Source organism: Bombina bombina, chromosome 5 (genome assembly GCF_027579735.1).
Source record: "Bombina bombina isolate aBomBom1 chromosome 5, aBomBom1.pri, whole genome shotgun sequence".
NCBI lineage: Eukaryota > Metazoa > Chordata > Amphibia > Anura > Bombinatoridae > Bombina > Bombina bombina.
In genome coordinates this window covers 519,524,745-519,547,248 of record NC_069503.1, presented here as the reverse complement: position 1 = coordinate 519,547,248, position 22,504 = coordinate 519,524,745, and the positions used below count along the sequence as shown (strand labels likewise).

At 42.8% G+C, this 22,504-nt stretch overlaps 1 protein-coding gene across 1 annotated transcript in view; it reads left to right on the top strand.

Annotated features, from left to right (window-relative positions):
• Positions 1 to 22,504, top strand: part of DPY19L1 (dpy-19 like C-mannosyltransferase 1) — a 550,250-nt gene that overhangs the window by 259,345 nt on the left and 268,401 nt on the right. Inside the window, exon 10 of the mRNA XM_053715774.1 lies at positions 19,937 to 20,036. Within this exon, the coding sequence (XP_053571749.1) occupies positions 19,937 to 20,036 (100 nt within the window). The remainder of the gene's footprint in view (positions 1 to 19,936; positions 20,037 to 22,504) is intronic.

Sequence of the window (22,504 nt, the reverse complement as noted above, 5' to 3'; positions counted from 1 at the left end):
TTCAGTTGGTTAAAGAAGCAATGAACAATCTTGATGAACTATGTTTCCTACATAACCAGCCTGGGGCCAATAAACCTAAAATAAATTTGAAGTAATGTCCTACGAGACAAAGAGAAAAGAGGCGCCTATGGTGTAGTATCTTAACGAACAAAAAGTGGGTAAGCAAAAAGCTGGATACTCACAAATGACATTGCACATCCAGTTCAATAATGGACAGACCGAGGCTTCAGAGCCGCTTAGCTGACTCACGCACTCAAGCAGGGCGGCAGAGCCGTGGAAGGGCTCGTCTGATGATGTCTCCAAACCAGGAGGAGCACAGCCAATCAGAAGGTAGTACTTACGAAAGGTCTCTGTGATGCAGGTTTAGTACAGGTGGCAAAAGCTATTCTCCATGAACATACCAATGCAGAGCAAGGTACATTAATAAAAAGGATTTATTAATACATATAAAAACAATATGTTGCACAGCAACGCGTTTTTCGGGACAGGTTGCCGTTTCATCAGCCTGATGAAACAGCAACCTGTACATCAGAGATGAGCCCTTCCACGGCTCTGCCGCCCTGCTTGAGTGCGTGAGTCAGCCGAGCGGCTCTGAAGCCTCGGTCTGTCTATTATGGCACTGGATGTTCAACGTTCTTTGTGAGTACCCAGCTTTTTGCTTACCCACTCTTTGTTCCTTACGATACTACACCATAGGCGCCTCTTTTCTCTTTGTCTAGTGGGACATTGCTTCTGGTTATCGTTGTTCTCCAAGAGTGCAGCCTGCCATCACACACGGCTTTATGGACCTTTCTCCTGTTAAGTGTAGTCAGTCCACGGGTCATCCATTACTTATGGGATTATAACTCCTCCCTAACAGGAAGTGCAAGAGGATCACCCAAGCAGAGCTGCTATATAGCTCCTCCCCTCTACGTCATATCCAGTCATTCTCTTGCACCTAACTAAAGATAGGACGTGTGAGAGGACTGTGGTGTGTTAAACTTAGTTTTTATTTCTTCAATCAAAAGTTTGTTATTTTAAACGGCACCGGAGTGTGTTGATTGTTCTCAGGCAGCATTAGAAGAAGAATCTGCCTGAGTTTTCTATGATCTTAGCGGTCGTAACTAAGATCCACTTGCTGTTCTCGGCCATTCTGAGGAGTGAGGTAACTTCAGAACAGGGGATAGCATGCAGGGCCCACCTGCAAGGAGGTATGTGCAGTAAATTATTTTCTAAGGAATGGAATTGATTGAGAAAATACTGCTAATACCGATGTAATGTAAGTGCAGCCTTAAATGCAGTAGTAGCGACTGGTATCAGGCTGATATGTATGTATGTATACTCTGAGGTATTTCTGGGGAATGGAATTTCACTAAGAAAATACTGTCAATATTAAAGTAATATTTGAGCCTGCACTGCAGTGAAAGCGACTAGCAGCAGGCTTATTAATAACACTTCATAATTTTCAATTTTAAAAAGTTTACTGGCATGTTAATCGTTTTTTCTGAGGTACTTGGTGATAAAACTTTATGGACATGATTTTTACCACATGGCTGTCGTTTTTTTCTGCATAAAAACAGTTTACTGAGCTTCCCCACTGTTGTAATATGAGTGGGAGGGGCCTATTTTAGCGCTTTATTGCGCAGTAAAAATTTAGTCACAGTCTTCCTATTTCTTCCTCCATGATCCAGGACGTCTCTACAGAGCCCAGGGGTCTCCAAAACTAGTTTTGAGGGAGGTAATCAGTCACAGCAGACCTGTGACAGTGTGTTTGACTGTGATAAAAACGTTTATTATTTCAACTGTTATCCGTTTTGGGTATTAAGGGGTTAATCATCCTTTTGCTGGTGGGTGCAATCCTCTGCTAACTTTATACATTTTCTGTTAAAATTTGGTTGTTTTAACATATTTGGTTCATTGTTAATTCAACTGTGTCACATTTTTATGTTTCTTAAAGGCGCAGTAGCGTTTTTTATATAGCTTGTAAATTTATTTAAAAGTTTTTTCCAAGCTTGCTAGTGTTATTGCTAGTCTGTTTAAACATGTCTGACACAGATGAATCTGTTTGTTCACTATGTTTAAAGGCCAATGTGGAGCCCAATAGAAATTTGTGCACTCAATGTATAGATGTTACTTTGAATAAAAGTCAAACTTTATATGTTAAAAAAATATCACCAGACAACGAGGGGGAAGTTATGCCGACTAACTCTCCTCACGTGTCAGTACCTTCGCCTCCCGCTCAGGAGGTGCGTGATATTGTGGCGCCAAGTACATCAGGGCGGCCCATACAAATCACTTTGCAAGACATGGCTAATGTTATGACTGAAGTACTATCTAAATTGCCAGAATTAAGAGGTAAACGCGATCACTCTGGGGTAAGAACAGAGTGCGCTGATAATAGTAGAGCCATGTCTGATACTGCGTCATAATTTGCAGAACATGAGGACGGAGAGCTTCATTCTGTGGGTGACGGATCTGATCCAAGTAAACTGGATTCAGAGATTTCAAATTTTAAATTTAAGCTTGAGAACCTCCGTGTATTACTAGGGGAGGTATTAGCGGCTCTGAATAATTGTAACACGGTTGCAATTCCAGAGAAAGTATGTAGGCTGGATAAATATTTTGCGGTACCGGCGTGTACTGACGTTTTTCCTATACCTAAAAGGCTTACAGAAATTGTTAACAAGGAGTGGGATAGACCCGGTGTGCCCTTTTCACCCCCTCCTATATTTAGAAAAATGTTTCCAATAGACGCCACCACACGGGACCTATGGCAGACGGTCCCTAAGGTGGAGGGAGCAGTTTCTACTCTGGCTAAGCGCACCACTATCCCGGTGGAGGATAGCTGTGCTTTTTCAGATCCAATGGATAAAAAGTTAGAGGGTTACCTTAAGAAAATGTTTGTTCAGCAAGGTTTTATATTACAACCCCTTGCATGCATCGCGCCTGTCACTGCTGCGGCGGCATTCTGGTTTGAGTCTCTGGAAGAGACCCTTAGCACAGCTCCATTGGATGAGATTATGAACAAGCTTAAAGCCCTTAAGCTAGCTAATTCATTTATTTCTGATGCCGTAGTACACTTAACCAAACTTACGGCTAAGAACTCCGGATTCGCCATTCAAGCGCGCAGAGCGCTGTGGCTTAAATCCTGGTCAGCTGATGTGACTTCTAAATCTAAATTGCTTAATATTCCTTTCAAAGGGCAGATATTATTCGGGCCCGGCTTGAAAGAAATTATCGCTGACATTACTGGAGGTAAGGGCCATGCCCTGCCTCAAGACAGGGCCAAACCAAAGGCTAAACAGTCTAATTTTCGTGCCTTTCGTAATTTCAAGGCAGGAGCAGCATCAACTTCCTCCGCTCCAAGACAGGAAGGAACTGTTGCTCGCTACAGACAGGGCTGGAAACCTAACCAGTCCTGGAACAAGGGCAAGCAGGCCAGAAAATCTGGTGATGCCCCTAAGACAACATGAAGTGAGGGCCCCCGATCCGGAAACGGATATAGTGGGGGGCAGACTTTCTCTCTTTGCCCAGGCTTGGGCAAGAGATGTACAGGATCCCTGGGCGTTGGAAATCATATCTCAGGGATATCTTCTGGACTTCAAAGCTTCTCCTCCACAAGGGAGATTTCATCTTTCAAGGTTATCAGCAAACCAGATAAAAAAAGAGGCGTTTCTACGCTGTGTACAAGACCTCTTACTAATGGGAGTGATCCACCCAGTTCCGCGGTCGGAACACGGGCAAGGATTCTATTCAAATCTGTTTGTGGTTCCCAAAAAAGAGGGAACCTTCAGACTAATCTTGGACTTAAAGATCCTAAACAAATTCCTAAGAGTTCCATCGTTCAAAATGGAAACTATTCGAACCATCTTACCCATGATCCAAGAGGGTCAGTACATGACCACAGTGGATTTAAAGGATGCCTACCTTCACATACCGATTCACAAGGATCATTACCGGTATCTAAGATTTGCCTTCCTAAACAGGCATTACCAGTTTGTAGCTCTTCCCTTCGGGTTAGCTACGGCTCCAAGAATCTTTACAAAGGTTCTGGGCTCTCTTCTGGCGGTACTAAGACCGCAAGGCATAGCGGTAGCTCCGTACCTAGACGACATTCTGATACAAGCGTCAAGTTTCCAAACTGCCAAGTCTCATACAGAGTTAGTTCTGGCATTTCTAAGGTCGCATGGGTGGAAGGTGAACGTAGAAAAGAGTTCTCTATTTCCACTCACAAGAGTTCCCTTTCTAGGGACTCTTATAGATTCTGTAGAAATGAAAATTTACCTGACGGAGGACAGGTTATCAAAACTTCTAAATGCTTGCCGTGTCCTTCATTCCATTCAACACCCGTCAGTGGCTCAGTGCATGGAGGTAATCGGCTTAATGGTAGCGGCAATGGACATAGTACCATTTGCGCGCCTGCATCTCAGACCGCTGCAATTGTGCATGCTAAGTCAGTGGAATGGGGATTACTCAGATTTGTCCCCTCTGCTAAATCTGGATCAAGATACCAGAGATTCTCTTCTATGGTGGCTTTCTCGGCCACATCTGTCCAAGGGGATGCCCTTCCGCAGGCCAGATTGGACGATTGTAACAACAGACGCCAGCCTTCTAGGTTGGGGCGCAGTCTGGAATTCCCTGAAGGCTCAGGGATCATGGACTCAGGAGGAGAGACTCCTTCCAATAAACATTCTGGAATTAAGAGCAATTTTCAATGCTCTTCTGGCTTGGCCTCAGTTAGCAACTCTGAGGTTCATCAGGTTTCAGTCGGACAACATCACGACTGTGGCTTACATCAACCATCAAGGAGGAACAAGGAGTTCCCTAGCGATGATGGAAGTCTCAAAGATAATTCGCTGGGCAGAGTCTCACTCTTGCCACCTGTCAGCGATCCACATCCCAGGCGTGGAGAACTGGGAGGCGGATTTTCTAAGTCGCCAAACCTTTCATCCGGGGGAGTGGGAACTTCATCCGGAGGTGTTTGCCCAACTGCTTCATCATTGGGGCAAACCAGATCTGGATCTCATGGCGTCTCGCCAGAACGCCAAGCTTCCTTGTTACGGATCCAGGTCCAGGGACCCGGGAGCGGTGCTGATAGATGCTCTGACAGCACCTTGGGTCTTCAACATGGCTTATGTGTTTCCACCTTTCCCGATGCTTCCTCGATTGATTGCCAGGATCAAACAGGAGAGAGCATCGGTGATTCTAATAGCGCCTGCGTGGCCACGCAGGACCTGGTATGCAGATCTAGTGGACATGTCGTCCTGTCCACCATGGTCTCTGCCTCTGAGACAGGACCTTCTGATTCAGGGTCCTTTCAAACATCCAAATCTAATTTCTCTGAGGCTGACTGCATGGAGATTGAACGCTTGATTCTATCAAAGCGTGGATTCTCGGAGTCAGTGATTGATACCTTAATACAGGCTAGGAAACCTGTTACCAGGAAAATTTACCATAAAATATGGCGTAAATACTTATATTGGTGCGAATCCAAGAGTTACTCATGGAGTAAGGTTAGGATTCCTAGGATATTGTCTTTTCTACAAGAGGGTTTAGAAACGGGTTTATCTGCTAGTTCGTTAAAGGGACAGATTTCAGCTCTGTCTATCCTTTTACACAAACGTCTGGCAGAAGTTCCAGACGTTCAGGCTTTTTGTCAGGCTTTGGCTAGGATTAAGCCTGTGTTTAAGACTGTTGCTCCGCCGTGGAGCTTAAACTTAGTTCTTAACGTTCTGCAAGGTGTTCCGTTTGAACCCCTTCATTCCATCGATATCAAGCTGTTATCTTGGAAAGTTCTGTTTTTAATTGCTATTTCCTCGGCTCGAAGAGTCTCTGAGTTATCTGCCTTACATTGTGATTCTCTTTATCTGATTTTTCATTCAGACAAGGTAGTTCTGCGTACTAAACCTGGGTTCTTACCTAAGGTAGTCACTAACAAGAATATCAATCAAGAGATTGTTGTTCCATCATTGTGCCCTAACCCTTCTTCAAAGAAGGAACGACTTTTGCACAATCTGGACGTCGTCCGTGCCCTGAAATTTTATTTGCAGACAACTAAAGATTTTCGTCAAACTTCTTCCCTGTTTGTCGTTTATTCTGGACAGAGGAGAGGTCAAAATGCTTCGGCTACCTCTCTCTATTTTTGGCTTCGTAGCATAATACGTTTAGCCTATGAGACTGCTGGACAGCAGCCTCCTGAAAGGATTACAGCTCATTCTACTAGAGCTGTGGCTTCCACTTGGGCCTTTAAGAATGAGGCCTCTGTTGAACAGATTTGCAAGGCTGCAACTTGGTCTTCACTTCACACTTTTTCAAAATTTTACAAATTTGACACTTTTGCTTCTTCGGAGGCTGTTTTTGGGAGAAAGGTTCTACAGGCAGTGGTTCCTTCCGTGTAAAGATCCTGCCTGTCCCTCCTGTCATCCGTGTACTTTTAGCTTTGGTATTGGTATCCCATAAGTAATGGATGACCCGTGGACTGACTACACTTAACAGGAGAAAATATAATTTATGCTTACCTGATAAATTCATTTCTCCTGTAGTGTAGTCAGTCCACGGCCCGCCCTGTTTTTACGGCAGGTCTAAATTTTAATTAAACTCCAGTCACCACTTCACCCTATAGTTTCTCCTTTCTCGTATGGTTTCGGTCGAATGACTGGATATGACGTAGAGGGGAGGAGCTATATAGCAGCTCTGCTTGGGTGATCCTCTTGCACTTCCTGTTAGGGAGGAGTTATAATCCCATAAGTAATGGATGACCCGTGGACTGACTACACTACAGGAGAAATGAATTTATCAGGTAAGCATAAATTATATTTTTGAGGATGATTCATTCAAAGTTTGGACTTTTTTGTTTGAATGTATTTGATTTGATGTGCTTATTTATTATTTTTCTCTTGTAAGGTGTATCCTGTATCCAGTCCATGGATCATCCATTACTTGTGGGATATTCTCCTTCCCATCAGGAAGTTGCAAGAGGATCACCCACAGCAGAGCTGCTATATAGCTCCTCCCCTAACTGCCATATCCAGTCATTCTCTTGCAACTCTCAACATAGCTGGAGGTAGTAAGAGGAAAGTGGTGTAATATAGTTAGTTTTTTTCTTCAGTCAAAAGTTTATTGTTTTTAAATGGTACCGGAGATGTACTATTTTCTCTCAGGCAGCATTTGGAAGAAGAATCTGCCTGCGTTTTCTATGATCTTAGCAGAAGTAACTAAGATCCACTGCCGTTCTCACATATATCTGAGGGCTGAGGTAACTTCAGAGGGAGAATGGCGTGCAGGTTATCCTGCAATAAGGTATGTGCAGTTTTTCTAGGGATGGAATTGCTAGAAAATGCTGCTGATACCAGATTAATGTAAGTTAAGCCTAAATACAGTGATTTAATAGCGACTAGTAACAGGCTTACTATGAGAGGTATAGACTCTTATAAATGTGCAATATAAAACGTTTGCTGGCATGTTTAATCGTTTTTATATATGCTTTGGTGATAAAACTTATTGGGGCTTAGTTTTTTCCACATGGCTGGCTTGATTTTTGCCTAGAAACTGTTTCCTGAGGCTTTCCACTATTGTAGTATGAGTGGGAGGGGCCTATTTTAGCGCTTTGTTGCGGACTTAAAATTACAGACAGAGACATTCAGCTTCCCTCAGCAGTCCCCTGCATGCTATAGGACATCTCTGAAGGGCTCAAAAGGCTTCAAAAGTCGTGTATTGAGGAAGGTAAAGCCACAGTGGAGCTGTGGCAGTTGTGACTGTTTAAAAAACGTTGTTTTTCATTTTGTTAATCCGTTTTTTGTATTAAGGGGTTAATCATCCATTTGCAAGTGGGTGCAATGCTCTGCTAACTTGTTACTTACACTGTAAAAATTTCGTTAGTTTAACTGCCTTTTTTCACTGTTATTTCAAATTTTGACAAAATTTGTTTCTTTTAAAGGCACAGTAACTTTTTTTATATTTGCTTGTTAACTTGATTTAAAGTGTTTTCCAAGCTTGCTAGTCTCATTGCTAGTCTGTACAAACATGTCTGACATAGAGGAAGCTCTTTGTGCATTATGTTTAAAAGCCATGGTGGAACCCCATAGGAGAATGTGTACTAAATGTATTGATTTCACTTTAAACAATAAACATCAGCCTTCATCTTTAAAAGAAATATCACCAGAAGATTCTGACGAGGGGGAAGTTATGCCAACTAACTCCCCCCACGTGTCAGACCCTTTGACTCCCGCTCAAGGGACTCACGCTAGAATAGCGCCAAGTACATCAAAGACGCCCATAGCGATTACTTTACAAGACATGGCGGCGATCATGGATAATACCCAGTCAGCGGTATTAGCCAGACTGCCTGAATTCAGAAGCAAGCGCGATAGCTCTGGGGTTAGACGTAATACAGAGCGCGCAGATGTTTTAAGGCCCATGTCTGATACTGCGTCACAATATGCAGAAGCTGAGGAAGGAGAGCTTCAGTCTGTGGGTGACGTCTCTGACTCGGGGAAACCTGATTCAGATATGTCTACTTTTAAATTGAGAACCTCCGGGTGTTGCTTGGAGAGGTTTTAGCTGCTCTGAATGACTGTGACACAATTGCAATGCCAGAGAAATTGTGTAGACTGGATAAATACTACGCAGTGCCGGTGTGTACTGACGTTTTTCCAATACCTAAAAGGTTTACAGAAATTATTACTAAGGAGTGAGACAGACCCGGTGTGCCGTTTCCCCCCCCTCCTATTTTTAGAAAAATGTTTCCGATAGACGCCACCACACGGGACTTATGGCAGACGGTCCCTAAGGTGGAGGGAGCAGTTTCTACTTTAGCAAAGCGTACCACTATCCCTGTCGAGGACAGTTGTGCTTTTTCAGATCCAATGGATAAAAAATTAGAGGGTTACCTTAAGAAAATGTTTATTCAACAAGGTTTTATTCTGCAGCCACTTGCATGCATTGCTCCTGTCACTGCTGCTGCGGCGTTCTGGTTTGAGTCTCTGGAAGAGGCCTTTCAGACAGCTACTCCATTGACTGAAATACTTGACAAGCTTAGAACACTTAAGCTAGCTAATTCTTTTATTTCTGATGCCATTGTTCATTTGACTAAACTAACGGCTAAGAATTCTGGATTCGCCATCCAGGCGCGTAGAGCGCTATGGCTTAAATCTTGGTCAGCTGACGTGACTTCAAAGTCTAAATTACTTAACATTCCCTTCAAGGGGCAGACCCTATTCGGGCCTGGTTTGAAGGAAATTATTGCTGACATTACTGGAGGTAAGGGTCATACCCTTCCTCAAGACAGGGCCAAATCAAGGGCCAAACAGTCTAATTTTCGTGCCTTTCGAAACTTCAAGGCAGGTGCAGCATCAACTTCCTCTGCTACAAAACAAGAGGGAACTTATGCTCAATCCAAGCCGGCCTGGAAATCTAACTAGGCCTGGAACAAACGCAAGCAGGCCAGAAAGCCTGCTGCTTCCTCTAAGACAGCATGAAGGAACGGCCCCCTATCCGGTAACGGATCTAGTAGGGGGCAGACTTTCTCTCTTTGCCCAGGCGTGGGCAAGAGATGTTCAGGATCCCTGGGCGTTGGAGATCATATCTCAGGGATATCTTCTGGACTTCAAAGCTTCCCCCCCACAAGGGAGATTTCACCTTTCGAGATTATCTGTAAACCAGATAAAGAAAGAGGCATTCTTACGCTGTGTGCAAGACCTCCTAGTAATGGGAGTGATCCATCCAGTTCCACAGATGGAACAGGGACAGGGATTTTATTCAAATCTGTTTGTGGTTCCCAAAAAAGAGGGAACCTTCAGACCAATTTTGGATCTAAAGATCTTAAACAAGTTCCTCAGAGGTCCATCGTTCAAAATGGAAACTATTCGGACCATCCTACCTATGATCCAGGAGGGTCAGTTCATGACCACAGTGGATTTGAAGGATGCTTACCTTCACATACCGATTCACAAAGATCATCATCGGTTCCTAAGGTTTGCCTTTCTAGACAGGCATTACCAGTTTGTGGCTCTTCCCTTCGGGTTAGCTACAGCCCCAAGAATTTTTACAAAAGTTCTGGGGTCACTTCTGGCGGTCCTAAGACCACGGGGCATAGCAGTGGCCCCTTATCTAGACGACATCCTTATACAGGCGTCAAACTTCCAAATTGCCAAATCTCATACGGACATAGTATTGGCATTTCTGAGGTCGCATGGGTGGAAAGTGAACGAGGAAAAGAGTTCTCTATCACCCCTCACAAGAGTTTCCGTCTTAGGAACTCTGATAGATTCTGTAGAAATGAAAATTTACCTGACGGAGTCCAGGTTATCAAAGCTTCTCAATTCCTGCCGTGTTCTTCATTCCATTCCGCGCCCTTCGGTGGCTCAGTGCATGGAAGTGATCGGCTTAATGGTAGCGGCGATGGACATAGTGCCATTTGCGCGCCTACATCTCAGACCGCTGCAATTATGCATGCTCAGTCAGTGGAATGGGGATTACACAGATTTGTCCCCTCTGCTAAATCTGGATCAAGAGACCAGAGATTCTCTTCTCTGGTGGCTATCTCGGGTCCATCTGTCCAAGGGCATGACCTTTCGCAGGCCAGATTGGACAATTGTAACAACAAATGCCAGCCTTCTAGGTTGGGGTGCAGTCTGGAATTCCCTGAAGGCTCAGGGATCGTGGACTCAGGAGGAGAAACTCCTCCCAATAAATATTCTGGAGTTAAGAGCAATATTCAATGCTCTTCTAGCTTGGCCTCAGTTAGCAACCCTGAGGTTCATCAGATTTCAGTCGGACAACATCACGACTGTGGCTTACATCAACCATCAAGGGGGGACCAGAAGCTCCCTAGCGATATTAGAAGTATCCAGGATAATTCGCTGGGCAGAGACTCACTCTTGCCACCTATCAGCAATCCATATCCCAGGTATAGAGAACTGGGAGGCGGATTTTCTAAGTCGTCAGACTTTTCATCCGGGGGAGTGGGAACTCCATTCGGAGGTGTTTGCTCAATTGGTTCATCGTTGGGGCAAACCAGAACTGGATCTCATGGCGTCTCGCCATAACGCCAAGCTTCCTTGTTACGGATCCAGGTCCAGGGACCCAGAAGCGACGCTGATAGATGCTCTAGCAGCGCCTTGGTTCTTCAACCTGGCTTATGTTTTTCCACCGTTTCCTCTGCTCCCTCGACTGATTGCCAAAATCAAACAGGAGAGAGCATCGGTGATTTTGATAGCGCCTGCGTGGCCACGCAGGACCTGGTATGCAGACCTAGTGGACATGTCATCCTTTCCACCTTGGACTCTGCCTTTGAGACAAGACCTTCTACTACAAGGTCCTTTCAATCATCCAAATCTAATTTCTCTGAGACTGACTGCCTGGAGATTGAACGCTTGATTTTATCAAAGCGTGGCTTCTCCGAGTCAGTCATTGATACCTTAATACAGGCACGAAAGCCTGTCACCAGGAAAATCTACCATAAGATATGGCGCAAATATCTTTATTGGTGTGAATCTAAGAATTACTCATGGAGTAAGGTTAGGATTCCTAGGATATTGTCTTTTCTCCAAGAGGGTTTGGAAAAAGGATTATCAGCTAGTTCTTTAAAGGGACAGATTTCTGCTCTGTCTATTCTTTTGCACAAGCGTCTGGCAGAGGTTCCAGACGTCCAGGCATTTTGTCAGGCTTTGATTAGAATTAAGCCTGTGTTTAAACTCGTTACTCCCCCATGGAGCTTAAACTTGGTTCTTAAAGTTCTTCAAGGAGTTCCGTTTGAACCCCTTCATTCCATTGATATCAAACTTTTATCTTGGAAAGTTCTGTTTTTGATGGCTATTTCCTCGGCTCGTAGAGTCTCTGAGTTATCTGCTTTACAATGTGATTCTCCTTATCTGATTTTCCATACAGATAAAGTAGTTCTGCGTACAAAACCTGGGTTTTTACCTAAGGTGGTTTCTAACAAGAATATCAATCAAGAGATTGTTTTTCCATGATTGTGTCTTTTACATAATCTGGACGTAGTCCGTGCTTTAAAGTTTTACTTACAAGCGACTAAAGATTTTCGTCAAACATCTTCCCTGTTTGTTGTTTACTCTGGACAGAGGAGAGGTCAAAAGGCTTCGGCAACCTCTCTTTCTTTTTGGCTTCGAAGCGTAATACGCTTAGCCTATGAGACTGCTGGACAGCAGCCCCCTGAAAGGATTACAGCTCATTCTACTAGAGCTGTGGCTTCCACCTGGGCCTTTAAAAATGAGGCTTCTGTTGAACAGATTTGCAAGGCGGCGACTTGGTCTTCGCTTCGTACCTTTTCAAAATTTTACAAATTTGATACTTTTGCTTCTTCAGGGGCTATTTTTGGGAGGTTCTACAGGCAGTGGTACCCTCCGTTTAAGTACCTGCCTTGTCCTTCCCTTCATCCGTGTACTTTAGCTTTGGTATTGGTATCCCACAAGTAATGGATGATCCGGGGACTGTATACACCTTACAAGAGAAAACATAATTTATGCTTACCTGATAAATTTATTTCTCTTGTGGTGTATCCAGTCCACGGCCCGCCCTGTCTTTTAAGGCAGGTCTACATTTTAATTTAAACTACAGTCACCACTGCACCCTATGGTTTCTCCTTTCTCGGCTTGTTTCGGTCGAATGACTGGATATGGCAGTTAGGAGGAGCTATATAGCAGCTCTGCTGTGAGTGATCCTCTTGCAACTTCCTGTTGGGAAGGAGAATATCCCACAAGTAATGGATGATCCGTGGACTGGATACACCACAAGAGAAATAAATTTATCAGGTAAGCATAAATTATGTTTTTTGTACCCTAAGTTGAATATTCGATATATTGCATATTTGTTCCACTGTATATTTAACTAGATATTTTTCGTAGTATTTCTGTTAATTTTTTTTTTTTTATATCATTATCTAGTTTGGTGATTATTATTGGCACACCTCTTTTACATAATATTTGTATTTTATTGTGGGTTTTATTTCCTAAATTAAATTTGGCTGTTTGGCACCACTTTGATCATTTGGTAGTGAGCATAAAGACACAAGGCCTCTAGGTGAATTAGTTTTGTGGCTGTGGCTGCTATCTTGGCTGAGACAAGTATACTGTTAGAAGGTGAAGTTGCATAATCATTGAAGTATGGAGATTTGGGGAGGGAGAGGCTGCTAAAAGGAGGACAGGCAGTGGGTGTTGAGTTTATGAAAGTCTATATTGGTGCAAATGATGCAGGCTTTATGAGTAAGTAAAGTAGGAGGACTTAGGTTAAAAGTTAGGAAGTGCTCAAGTTATCAGGCTTAGTTAAAGGAACATGAAACCCAATTTTTTTCTTTCATAATTTAGAAAGAGCATGCAATTCTAAACAACTTTCCAGTTTACTTCTATTAACTAATTTGCTTCATTTTCTTGATATTCTTTGTTGAAAGGCATATCTAAATAGGCTCAGTAGCATCTGCTGCACATAGATACCTTGTGTGATTGGCTCACCCATATGCTTTGCTATTTCTTCAACAAAGGATATCTGAAGTATGAATCAAATGTAAAGTACACTGGAATGTTGTTTAAAATTGTATTCTCTATCTGAATCATCAAAAAAAATATTTTGGGTTTCATGTCTATTTAAGAGGAATCTTGTAGTTGCAAAAGTGATAGCTGGTAAATTAACAAAGAAAGTTTGAGAACCAGGCAGCAAAATTACTAAAAACTCTGGATCTCAACAGTGTTAGATAAAATGCTGGGGAAATACACTAACACTGTATTATTATTTTCTTCTGATTCAATGACATCTACAAACTTATCAAATAATTTCTCTTTGAATCTATACAAAATACACAACTTGTATTAAACACTGGTTATATTTTGTTTGACCTAATCTCTGTAACACATGCTATTTTTATTAAAAAAATAAACTGTGCGGGGGCGGAGCCTGGCCACGCTAGCTGATGGCCGCAAACTGATCGAGCTCTGAAGCCCCAATGCTCTCATGGCAGGGTAGGAGTAACTCTTAGCATGCTAGAAAACAATATATAGTAAGCAAAGTAAAGCTGAACAGTTGCAGCATACAATTCTGCAACCCGGACCTTAATTATTGCAAATAAAAGGCTAAATTAAAGGAGTGAAGCAGCTGCGCACTTGGGCCTATTACGGAGCACAGCACGTCATGCACTGATAGTGCCGGGACACACGCGGAGCGCGCAGAGCTGTATACGGTACACAGACAGTCCGGGTATTAGCTCTGTACAATCGGCCAACAAGATATTGCTCCGTAAGAAAAGTAGAGGGGGCTGAGAGTTAAGCCCTCACAAACAAGCGACTGCACTCCCGATCAGACTATCTCCGGCGCAGCCTGGTGCTGGGAGCGCTCTCTGGCTGGTTATGCAATAAACGGCTGGGACATAGAAACGAGGCAGTGTGACCCCCTTCGTCTGGGTGAGTGTTAACGGTCAGAAAACTGCAGCACCTATATGAATACCATGACCTACACAGACCCATCACATATAACCCTACTGTGAAAAGTATTGTGGAAGTAATTTTATCTGGCAGCAGTGGAGAGTCAGGGCTAGCAAGTACACTCATACATTATACAGAGAGTACAGTGGGCCTACACTGTTGATAATAGAGGGTCCCTAGGATATCATTAGTATCACTGCTGTAGAAGGAGATTAAGTGGAGTGCTACAGCACTGATTAAGCTGCCACAAACATTTGAAAGGAACATTGAACATAGTACCTTCTGGCCTGCAGTGATAACCCCTGTGAGATGTCTAACAGGAGAATGTCTAAACCAGCAAAGAGCTCACAGTCTACTAACATGGAGAATTATTTACTACCTCCTGAGCAAAACCCAAGCACTAACAGAGATACCTCAGACACTAGCGGGCAACCAGGCGCTACTCAAAGCTCAGATCTAGCACACTATGGCTTCCTTACCAAAAATGACATTAAACACCTGTCATCTAAAAATGACATAAAAGAAGCTATGATGGATGTGAAGCTCATGTTCGGTGAATTAAAAAAAGACATTGCTATGGTGGATCACAGGGTGTCACAGGTTGAGGAAGTGCAGGAAACCCTGCGCTCTGATCTCCAACATCAAACAAGCTGTGTGCAGTCGCAGGAAGCAGTAGTACAAAACCTGACAGAGAGAATAGAAGATTTAGAAAACAGGAGCCGGCGGAACAATCTGCGGCTCCGTGGGGTCCCAGAGGCAGTAAGCCCACCTGAAATAGGACAATATATTCAAGAGCTATTTAAACTCCTTAAAAACGATCCAAACGCAGCAGAGATTCAGGTAGAAAGAGCTCATCGTGCACTGCGGCCCAGACCACCAGCCAGAGCGCCTCCCAGAGACATCATTATTAAACTTCTATCTTACAAGGATAAGGAGGAACTTCTCCGACATTCCAGGAACAGACACCCGCTGATGTTTGAGGGGGCAGAAATTCAGATCTTTACAGATTTGTGTCCGGCTACCCTTCAGAAGAGACGGGAGCTACGATACATCACCGCTACGCTTAAGGAGCAACAAATCCAATATAGGTGGGGTTTTCCCACTTGTATAATAGCCACCAAAAATGGAACGACAGCTGTCTTCAAAACACCTGCAGATCTCCCTACTTTCAACCAAGCCCTGGGCATACAGATCAGACCACTAAATGCAGCAGTAGTGCCGGCTCCAGCTGGTCCAGGAGAATGCCACGAGGAAATTAGGCCGAGACCCATCTAAAAGTGCAGACCTCAACTTTAAAGAACCCTTGAAGAACATGCCAGATGGCATGGCGAACAGTGGCTACTTGAAATGACCCCCTACTTGAGACTTCCTACCTGAGCTGTGTCCCTGGACAGATAAGTATAGTTTATTTTCTTCTCTTGTTTGCCAAACAACATGTTTTGGCACCCACTGTTTGACTAGTTTAGCATGAGGTGGCAGATATGGCCCACGCACCTCAATTGAGATCATTTCTGGGGGAACTTGAACTTACAACTTGGCCATCCTAGACTTTGACCGCTGTACAGCGGATTGCCGGAACATAATATCTAGGTTGTAAATTTGAACTGTTGAACACTGCATATAATGTTTAAGTTGTGATATTGCGTATTGTGCCTAATGTGAACAGGAAAACAGTGTTGAATTGTTTTAACTATTGTTTATATTTAAGAATATCTGTCATAGGTTCAGGGATACTCAAGCATAACCAGATTGAATAGTCCCTCTCCTAAGATTACTATAGAGACCTCAGAGGTGCCCTCTACGTATGATAAACACTAATAATATAGTGAAGCACTGTGCAATATGCACGAGCAAAAAAGGCAGTGAGAATAGGTAAAAGGAGCACATACTAGTCATATTGAAGGATTAAATATACATGATAAACCCCCCCTCAGTCAGTGCAGTTTGTAGGAACTACCTTTAAGAGATACTGTGGAAGGGACAGATCTGCCTAGTATAAACCACCATAAATTGCGCTGCAATAGTTATAACCCAGGTGAGCTTTTATATGCCTGGTCGTACTGACTCTTTCATTACGACTAACGGAGTACTAAACTAATATCCTGTCCAATTAGTTTCGCTAGTCATTCATATGTTGCTTATCTTCTGTTACTCCGAGCCTCCCATAAAGAATATAGACACTAGTGGAACCTTTTAGCATGAACTAAGAAGGGTATTAGTCTTAGATATAACTTCAGATATTATGGTTGAATCCTGGCGTAGGAATATATGTTTTGCCATTTGCTGGAGGGACATTATGTAATTTTCGGGTTCTAAATTTTTGTTACTGTTCATGTTTAAATTCTTGCAACGGTTTGATTTAAAATGTTATTGAGTTACAAACGCCCACAAAGTTAATCATATATGTCAATATATCTATATATGAGAGTATTGGGGTTACTACCCCCTGTTGTACAACTTTGTTGATCTTATTTTTCAGACTTCCTAACTGTATATTTACCCCCCAGAGTCGACTGTGACATTTGGAGGGTTACATCCCACTCCCTATTCTTCTATACATTCTACCACCACACCTTCCCTCCCCCCTCCTTTATTAATCAGCTTTCTTCACCTACTTAAATCCAACTACCCTACTCTAACTTTTTCAACTAACTCTATATATCTTCTCAAAACCCCCCTTTTTTTTTTTTTTTTTTTTTTTTCTCTCTTGCATACCTCCTGGGGCAGATATGGCTCATCTACACCCCCAGGAGAGGAAACACCACATTGAACTGCTAACCATAAATACTAAGGGCCTCAACAACCCGGAGAAGCGATCATTAATCATTAGAGATCTACATAGAATGGGTGGGGACATCATACTACTACAGGAGACGCATTTCTCCAGACTCAGGGAACCTAAATGGTTTAATAGACATTTCCCAGTAGCCGATTTCGCATCAGGGCCTTCCAAAAAAAATGGGGTGGGCATTTTATTCCGATCATCAGTACCCTTTCAATTAGAGCACGCAGTCAGAGACCCTAATGGCAGATATTTGATACTGACGGGAACGCTGTATGGTAGACCCATTACCTTGGCCAACCTTTACTCCCCAAATACAGCACAAGATCTATTCTTTAAAATGGTTATGCTCAAAATCTTAGAAGTACAGAAGGGAATTTTATATCTGGGTGGTGATTTTAATGCATCTTTGAGCCCCGCATTGGACACATCTGATGGCCTCTCCAGCACTCCCCACAAGGTCATCAAACATCTCATCAAGTCCTTGAAAGATCATGTATTGCATGATATTTGGCGCACTTATCACCCTACAGCTAGGAATTATACCTTTTACTCGCATCCGCATAGGAAGTATACGAGGATAGATTACTTGTTTACAGACTCGGCGGGTCTCACTATCACCACAGGCAGTAGCATCAACACAATCACCTGGTCTGACCACGCCCCGGTCAGATGCACCATTGATTGGCCAAACATTCCAGTGTCTCCCTTTGTTTGGAGAATGGATGAATTCCTCCTGGACCACCAACCCTTAAAACAAGAATTACGCAAAAATTTGGAGGAATACTTTCGGTTAAACACAACAGAAGCCCTGAATGATTCCACAATCTGGGAGGCACACAAGTGTGTCCTCAGGGGAATATTGATTAGGCACAACGCAATTCTGCGTAAAAATAGAAAAGACATGTATGAGAGGCTTCTGGCGCAGGTTGCTCAAAAGGAAGTACGAGAAAATCCTGAAAATGGGCTGGAAAACAGGAGACATGTCTCGGGTTCCTCTTACACACTAGCAGAGGCGGCTATATATAATACCACTAGTCAGGGTAAGCTTAAAACACAAGAAGCTCTGGTTGAGTGGAATAGAGATTTGTTCTCTTCTTGGTATCGAGTAGCACAGTTAACTCATTACTTCAACAACTCCCGGGATAGGGATTCTTTTACTAGACAGAGAACGACATTTGAGACGCTTTGCACTGCGGCAAACACTCCACAACATCTAATCTCGCTCCTCTATCGATTATTATTGGAGGGGAGTGGAGCGGCGGTCCCTTCCTATGCGGCTGCTTGGCAAAGAGAGCTCAATTTGGAGATGGATGCAAAATCCTGGCTGACTATCTTTAGTAAAGCAAAAAAGGCCTCGGTCTCAGCAAGGCTTCAAGAAATGCATTACAAATTCCTAAGCAGGTGGTATTTGACTCCGCAAAGATTGAGGAAAATATACCCGCATACAAATGGGGAGTGCTGGAGGGGCTGTGGAATGGAGGGTACGCTGCTACACATATGGTGGCATTGTCCACTGATAAAGCCCTTTTGGGAAGTTGTGCTTCGTGAGAGCAGTAGACTTTTAAACATCATATTGCCCCCTAATCCAAGCTATCTTATATATCATGACATGCCTAAAATTGCAATGGAGGCGAAGCGCCATCTGTTCCTCCTGATGCTAAATTGTGCGAAAGGTCTCATCCCGAAACATTGGAAATCATTGCACATACCAAGTCTAGGAGAGTGGAGGGCTGGGGTGTGGGATCTGCTAGGACTTGAGAAATTTCATTACTTGAAAGCTGGGAAGATGGAGACCCATGAGTACATGACGCTAATTTGGGAAGGCAAAACTGTGTAGGGTCAGGTTGCCTGCCGAAGAGGTCTAGGTATTAACAACAGAATAACTGAGTCATGAAGCCCCCAAAGCCTTTTTTTTTTTTTTTTTTTTTTTTTTTTTTTCTTCTTTCCCCTTCTTGACTTCACATTTTACCCCTCTCTTTTTTCTTCTTTTCCCCCCCTTAAAATAGCTTATTGAGATAAACTGTGGTAATGGAGCACTGAAAGAAAGATGCTTATCTGATTGATACTTGGTGTAATAGATGAGTATAAAACAGAACCACTACTATCTTAAATACAAGCAAATGCTCCTACATTGAAACTTTTTGATTGAATCAACATATGCTTAGACAAGGTGTTAAATATGTAGGATATATCCCACAGTGAACAAACAAATTGTTAATGCAGAACATGTTAAACTGGAATATGTAATAACATCTTTGACTTGTTATCTCATGTTATGTACATGCACACTGAACCGACTGTAATGTTCTATATATGTTCACTCAATAAAGCTTTTTTTGAAAATAAAAAAATAAACTGTGCTATATTGTTGGAACAAGTTATTTGAAAGAAATTCCCTTCTATCAATAATCTCTGCTAAAGGGTTTAACATAGTCAGATCTAGTAGTGATCTTCAGTTTTCTGCATTGGAACTAGTGTTCATGTGTGGTGGTGATTGTGTGGACCCTGCAAGAAGCTGTAACGTGCATTCTAAGTAGTGCATTTCTTATAACACTAGTCAAAAGGCCTGTTATTGTACTAACGCTTGATCTTATAAGAAAGACAAGTATAGCAAAGGGAATTTGCGTTAACTGTCATTAAATCCTACATTCATAATGAAGGGCAAATGCAACGTAAACTAATAAAAAGTGCTAAGGTTATACTTATAGTTATACTTATAGTTTTTTTTCTTCTTCTTTTAAAGGACACCAAATATTAGTAGAAGAAGTTTGTTTGCACTTTCTTTGTCCACTATTTGCTTTATGCTTCCATGGCAGTTCGCTCAGTTTGTTCTCTTAACACAGGTAAGATTTAAAATAAAAAAAAATTAATTGAATTAACTTTTATAGTACAATCTGGAGGGCTAGTTTGGTGTTACTGTGGGGTAGATGGAAAGAGAACCATAAAGAGTCATTACACATTTAAAACTGGAAAGAGAGGGTTTTTTGTTTTTTGTTTTACAAGATATGACGAGTCCACGGATTTCATCCTTACTTGTGGGATTACTCCTCCTGGTCAGCAGGAAGTGGCAAAGAGCACCACAGCAGAGCTGTATATATAGCTCATCCCCTCCCTCCCACCCCAGTCATTCTCTTTGCCTGTGTTAATGATAGGAAGAGGTAAAGTGAGGTGTTAGTTATAGATTCTTCAATCAAGTGTTTATTATTTTTAAATGGTGCCAGTGAGTACTATTTTTTCTCAGGGTGGAGCATCAGATGTTTCAGCAATGGGAACTGAGGAGTTTTTGTTCTACATTATCACTCACTCTCCATGCTGGTGATGCCCTGCTGATGGTCTTATACAATGTCACATAAGGCCCTAATTGCCCCCACAGATGTACAGGAGGTGATGCAAAGAGTCCTCTTATCGTGGGGGACAGGTTCAGATCAGCACTACGGTATGTACAGTCTTTTTGTTTTCTGGGGATCGCATGGCTCAGAACAGACTGGACGTTAGCTGCTGCAGTTTAAGTGGGGTAACTAACTGGTAAACTATGTGTTAATTCCCTACCTGTTTTTCCCTTATGAAAAAAATCTGTTAATCCCTACCTGTTTTTCCCTTATGTCAAGATCTGTGTAAAAACAGTGGGTGTGTAAAGTCAGTGGGTTGGTGTGTGTGACCTGTTTACACTAACAGGTTTTTTATGAACGATGACAGTATCAGTGTTGTTAACTTTTGCAGGCTGACGCTGGAGATGTAAAAGAGGGTTGTTAATCCTTTATCTATATGCGGCTTGACTTAATAGGGATCATATGGCTCATACGAGTAAGATGTGGAGATCGGGTTTACCCGACATTGATTTTCTTCTTATGGCACCTTTTTTTGTATGTATACCGCTACGTTTGCGCGCTTGATGCGCACTTGTTATTCCGTTCCTGTGCAAGGAGGGCTCCGGTTGCTTCCTAGGTCCACTTGGTTTAGCTTAAAAAAGCTGGATCAGCAAGCGGACTTAGGTAGTGGTTTCTTGAGGCATCTGGTTGGTGTGAGGTAGGCGCCACAGCAGAACTGTGGCTTGGTGCAGGGGTTAAATTTAGTTCTAATATAAAGGAGACTATATTAACCTAAGATCATATATATTGGGTATAGCAACTGCTTGTTACCTTTTTGCAGTTAAAAACTATATCGTTTCCAATTGCAGTAAAAAGTTATGTCATTTTAAAATTTAAAGGTACAGTACCGTTTTGCAAATTTAAAGACACAGTATTTTTTGTTATATTCTTATATCTGACACAACCAATTTTTGCTCTTGTTTCTCCAACATTGGTGTGTCCGGTCCACGGCGTCATCCATAACTTGTGGGAATATTCTCTTCCCCAACAGGAAATGGCAAAGAGCACAGCAAAAGCTGTCCATATAGTCCCTCCTAGGCTCCGCCCACCCCAGTCATTCTCTTTGCCGTTGCCCAATCTGAAGGGGCCGTGAGGGAGGTTTTGTCAGATGGGGAAATTTCAGATTCAGGTAGAATTTCTCAACAGGCAGAACCTGATGTTGTGACATTTAAATTTAAATTAGAGCATCTCCGCGCACTGCTTAAGGAGGTGTTATCTACTCTGGATGATTGTGACAACCTGGTCATTCCAGAAAAATTGTGCAAGATGGACAAGTTCCTAGAGGTTCCGGTGCACCCCGACGCTTTTCCTATACCCAAGCGGGTGGCGGACATAGTGAATAAGGAGTGGGAGAAGCCCAGCATACCTTTTGTTCCCCCTCCTATATTTAAGAAATTATTTCCTATGGTCGACCCCAGAAAGGACTTATGGCAGACAGTCCCTAAGGTCGAGGGGGCAGTTTCTACACTAGCCAAGCGCACTACTATTCCTATCGAGGATAATTGTGCTTTCAAAGATCCTATGGATAAAAAATTGGAGTGTTTGCTTAAAAAGATTTTTGTACAGCAAGGTTACCTCCTGCAACCTATTTCGTGCATTATTCCTGTCACTACAGCAGCGTGGTTCTGGTTCGAAGAACTAGAAAAGTCGCTCAGTAGAGAGACTCCGTATGAGGAGGTTATGGACAGGGTTCATGCACTTAAGTTAGCTAATTCCTTTATTTTAGATGCCGCTTTGCAGTTAGCTAGATTAGCTGCGAAAAATTCTGGGTTTGCAATTGTGGTGCACAGAGCGCTCTGGCTAAAGTCTTGGTCAGCGGATGTATCTTCCAAGACAAAATTGCTTAATATTCCTTTCAAGGGTAAAACTCTTTTTGGGCCAGAATTGAAAGAGATTATCTCAGACATCACTGGGGGTAAGGGCCACGCCCTCCCACAAGATAG